The following is a 4,859-nucleotide window of genomic DNA, read 5'->3' as shown; positions in this document are numbered from 1 at the left end:
AGTGTTGGAATATTTCTACACACACGCTAACATTTAAAGGGGGGGGACTCTTACATTGATGTGTTTTTGGCATTTCCTGAGAGTCCACGTCGGTGTGGGAGCCTACGGAGTGACTGTCTGAGCTCCGGTTTCCTTCCCCCAGCTTCTTCAGCCGGTTGAGACGCTTGTCCGTCTCCCGCAACCCGTACTTGCTGTTGATCACCGGCACTTCCACCGGCAGGCCGGCTTTGGATTTGAAAGCACCCGTGCCGCGTCTGCGCAGCAACAAAATAAATGATTACATGATAGAACGTCACCGAAAAGAGGGACAGTTTATGAACATTTGGGCTCCATATGTTCACTTCTTTCCCTTTGTTTTAAGCATACAACACCGTACACTGAAACCTGGTCACTTTGGCCTAGAAATGAGAAAGGGTCTGTGGTGTGTGTGGTGTGTGTGGTGGGTGTGTGTGTGTGGTGTGTGTGTGGTTGTGTATGTTATATGTATGTATTATATGTGTATGTATGTATGTATGTATTATATATATATATAATCTATATATATAATATCTATACATATACACACTTACATATATTATATATAATATATATTATTATACTACTACAAAATATATACATACTCATAAATACAACACACACACACCACCACACACACACCACACACACACACACACACACCACACACACACAACCCACACACACACATATATATATATACAGTGGGTACGGAAAGTATTCAGACCCCTTAAATTTTTCACTCTGTTTCATTGCAGCCTTTTTCAAAAATCAAAAAAGTTCATTTTTTTCAATGTACACTCAGCAACCATCTGACAGAAAAAAAAACAGAAGAAATTTAGATTTTGCATATTATTAAAAAACAAAAACTGAATATCACATGGTCATAAGTATTCAGACCCTTTGTTCAGTATTTAGTAGAAGCACCCTTTTGATCTAATACAGCCATGAGTCGTTTTGGGAAAGATGCACAAGTTTTTCACATCTGGATTTGGGTATCCTCTGCCATTCCTCCTTGCAGATCCTTTCCAGTTCTGTCAGGTTGGATGGTAACGTTGGTGGACAGTCATTTTCAGGTCTCTCCAGAGTGCTCAATTGGGTTTAAGTCAGGGTCTGGCTGGGCCATTCAGAACAGCCACGGAGTTGTGTGAAGCCACTCCTTCGATTTTTAGCGGTGTGCTTAGCGTCATTGTTGTTGGAAGGTAAACCTTCGGCCCAGTCTGAGGTCCAGAGCACTCTGGAAAAGGTTTTCGTCCAGGATATCCCTGTACTGGCCGCATTCATCTTTCCCTCGATTGCAACCAGTCGTCCTGTCCCTGCAGCTGAAAAACACCCCCCACAGCATGATGCTGCCACCACCATGCTTCACTGTTGAGACTGTATTGGACAGGTGATGAGCAGTGCCTGGTTTTCTCCACACAACGTTAGAATTAAGGCCAAAGTTCTATCTGGTCCATCAGACCAGAGGATTTTAATTATCACCATCTTGGAGTCCTTCAGGTTGTTTTTTAGCAAACTCCATGCGGGCTTCATGTGTCTTGCACTGAGGAGAGGCTTCCGTCGGGCCACTCTGCCATAAAGCCCGACTGGTGGATTGCTGCAGTGATGGTTGACTTACTACACTTTCTCCATCTCCCGACTGCATCTCTGGGCTAGCCACAGTGACCATTGGGTTCTTCTTTGCCTCTCTCAAGGCTTCTTCTCCCGATAGTCCAGTTTGGCCGGACGGCCAGCTCTAGGAAGGGTTCGGTCGTCCAAAACGTCTTCCATTTGAGGATTATGGAGGCCACTGTGCTCTTAGGAACCTTAAGGCTAGCAAGAAATTTTTTGTAACCTTGACCAGATCTGTGCCTTGCCACAATTGTCTCTGAGTCTTCAGGCAGTTCCTTGACCTCATGATTGTCATTTGCTCTGACATGCACTGTGAGCTGTAAGGTCTTTATGACAGTGTGTGGCTTTCCTCACCAGTCCAATCAGTATAATCAAACACAGCTGGACTCCAATGAAGGTGTGAACCATCTCAAGGTGATCCGAAGAAATAGACAGCACCTGAGTTACATATGAGGGTCACGGCAAAGGGTCTGAATATCGACCATGTGTATTTCAGTTTTTCTTTTTTTTAAAAATTTGCAAAAATTTCTACATTTCTGTTTTTTTTCTGTCCAAGATGGGGTGCTGGTGTACATTCTCGAGAATAAATGAACTTTTTTGATTTTTGGAAAATGGCTGCAATGAACAAGAGTGAAATTTAAAGGGGTCTGATACTTTCCGTACCCACTGTATATACACACACATATATACACATATACATATACACCCACATATATATATAATATATATATATATATATATATATACACACACACACACATATATATATATATACACACATATACACCACACATACATATATACATACATACATACATATACATACACACACACACACCCACCAACACACACAACCTATATATATATTTGAATTAATTTCTTTTATGTGTTTCCTATTCATTGTACTGGCTGGGTGCATGTGAAATGGAAAGGTGTGTGAAATGGAAAGGTGTGTGGACCAATGTTGTGCTGAGTGTTGTTGTTCCCATATTGCTGTGTTGATATTAATCTGCAAAAAAGTTCAAACAAACATATTTGAGAAAAAAAAGAAAAAACATCATCGAAAAGTTGAGCGAAGGAATTGCACTAATTTCGCTTTGCTTGAATAACGCTGTATTACGCTCGTATTTTCCTGTCTTGGCCCATCCAGAGCTGGTGTGGGACGGTAGTTTTTGTACATTTTGGCGACATCTACCCCATATTGTCTTTGGCATGGTACCACAATCAGAGGTGGGTAGTAACGAGTTACATTTACTCCGTTACATTGACTTGAGTAAGTTTTTGAAAATGTTTTTACTTCTAGGAGTAGTTTTAAATCCCTATACTTTTACTTGTACTTGAGTAGATTAGTGAAGAAGAAACTGTCTTACTCCGCATGAAAATTGGCTACAATGAGCTTGTTACTTTTCTTTTTACCTCTTTGGTATTCTACGCGTCATTGTTTTTACCCCCCCCCCCCCCCCCGCGCGTACTCTCATGTCAATGTTTTATTTTGACAGCGGAGAGAGAGAGACTTCCTGTAAAGCTCACCATGCGACTATGTTCCACCAGTCACGTGACCATACTCGATCTCAGCGGCGGGACAGGTTAGCTTTACAGTCGTAGCAAAACAAAGATGTCTGAATCAACCGTCGCCAAGGCAACACGGACAAGGAGGGGAACCCCCCCCCCTCATAGTGAAAGCATGGTTACCTTTTAGGAAAAGTGGGAGCAGCTACATTGTGCAGCGTTTAGTGTCGACCAAAACAAACGGACATGTGAGCTTTAAAATAAACTCAACATCTAACCTGAGGAGACGTAGCGGTGGTTGTAGTTTCTGCTGTGGAGAGGTGGATCTTTGTCTTTTAGGTTACACACAGTGTGTTTTGCACATACAGTATCCATCCAAATTTGATGTGACAACTCTTTCACTCAAGCTATTATGTAATTAATAAATTAATTTTAATTAATCCTATTGAATGGATGAACTATAGTTTGCCTAAAGTTGATTATTTTGTTTTTTGGTCTGTCTGATTGATGCTTGTGTTAAGAAATAAATCAGACGTTACTCAACAGTTACTCACTACTTGAGTAGTTTTTTTTCATCTTACTCAAGTAATTATTTGGATGACTACTTTTAATTGACTTGAGTCATATTATTCTTAAAGTAACAGTACTTTTACTCGAGTACAATTTTGGGCTCCTCTACCCACCCCTGACCACAATTACCACAAGTTCTACTCTGCCTCTCCTCCTCCTCCTCCTCCTCCTTGTGTTGTCCTTCGGGTCCCAGAGACCCTCCTGTACTCAATCGTATTTTTCTGCTACTTCGGCCTCAGGGGTCACTAATGAAAATCATGTTCTTTATTTTAGGGATTCTTCCAAATCATATTAAAAACTATTCTATAGTTCTCAGTGTAGTTAAATTGTTGAGGGACTACGTCCAAAAATACCATTTGATTTTGTTAAATGTCACCTGGCCAAGATATCCCACTATTCTCATCTCGTCCCCCAGGGTCCCAAGACCCCCTCCCCCCCGGACTTACACTGACACTTTTGACTAAAATATTTATGGTTAATGTCCTTTTACAGCTAAATGTTCCTTATTATTATTATTATTATTATTATTATTATTATTATTATTATTGTGGCTGTTATTGTTTTCCCTATCCAGTCTTTTACTGTATTTCTTGCAAAAACGGATGCTGGAATTTCAATTTCCCTGCAGGAGTCATCCCAAAAGAATTAATAAAGACAAGTCTGGTCCTCCAGGGTCCCGAGACCCATCCTGCACTCGAACGCGCTAAATAAAGTAAACAAGTCCCCTTGACACGAGGGACAACACAAGGATTAAGAAAATCACTTTTTGACAAAGTTCCTAGAAATTAACCAAACTTTCACCCTGTAGTGAAAATTAATTACACACAAAATAAACTACTACTGCACAGACAACCCCTTCCAGACATTCTGTGTAGTGCATGTGTTGTCACACCCACCGTTCACAAGTGTAGCATTCACAAAATTCATTGTTTTCCCCAAAAAACCCGTCTCCGTAGTAACACGAGATCTCCTCTCCTGGTTCAGTGTCTCTCAAAACCTTCACGCAGGCGGTGTCCCGTCCCGTCGACACAAACTGGACAAAAACAAACACACAAAACAAACGTGAGTTTATTCACAGAGGTTTCACATTTCACAGCAACTGATCCAGTGATTTTTGTTTTTTGTTTTCTTTAAAAGGCTCTGACCTCCCCCCC

The 4,859-nt window shown here is 41.0% G+C and overlaps 1 protein-coding gene across 4 annotated transcripts in view; it reads right to left on the bottom strand.

Moving 5' to 3' along the window:
• Positions 1-4,859, bottom strand: part of kmt5b (lysine methyltransferase 5B) — a 37,664-nt gene that overhangs the window by 3,470 nt on the left and 29,335 nt on the right. For all 4 annotated transcript variants that reach the window (XM_032516159.1, XM_032516154.1, XM_032516147.1 and 1 more), the window contains exons 8-9: positions 4,602-4,738; positions 55-254 (exon numbers count right to left, since the gene is read on the bottom strand). In XM_032516159.1, the coding sequence (XP_032372050.1) occupies positions 55-254; positions 4,602-4,738 (337 nt within the window). The remainder of the gene's footprint in view (positions 1-54; positions 255-4,601; positions 4,739-4,859) is intronic.

This window comes from Etheostoma spectabile, chromosome 1, assembly GCF_008692095.1.
Source record: "Etheostoma spectabile isolate EspeVRDwgs_2016 chromosome 1, UIUC_Espe_1.0, whole genome shotgun sequence".
Lineage (NCBI taxonomy): Eukaryota > Metazoa > Chordata > Actinopteri > Perciformes > Percidae > Etheostoma > Etheostoma spectabile.
The sequence above is the reverse complement of the archived record's forward strand: the minus strand, read 5'-3'. Positions and strand labels throughout refer to the sequence as shown.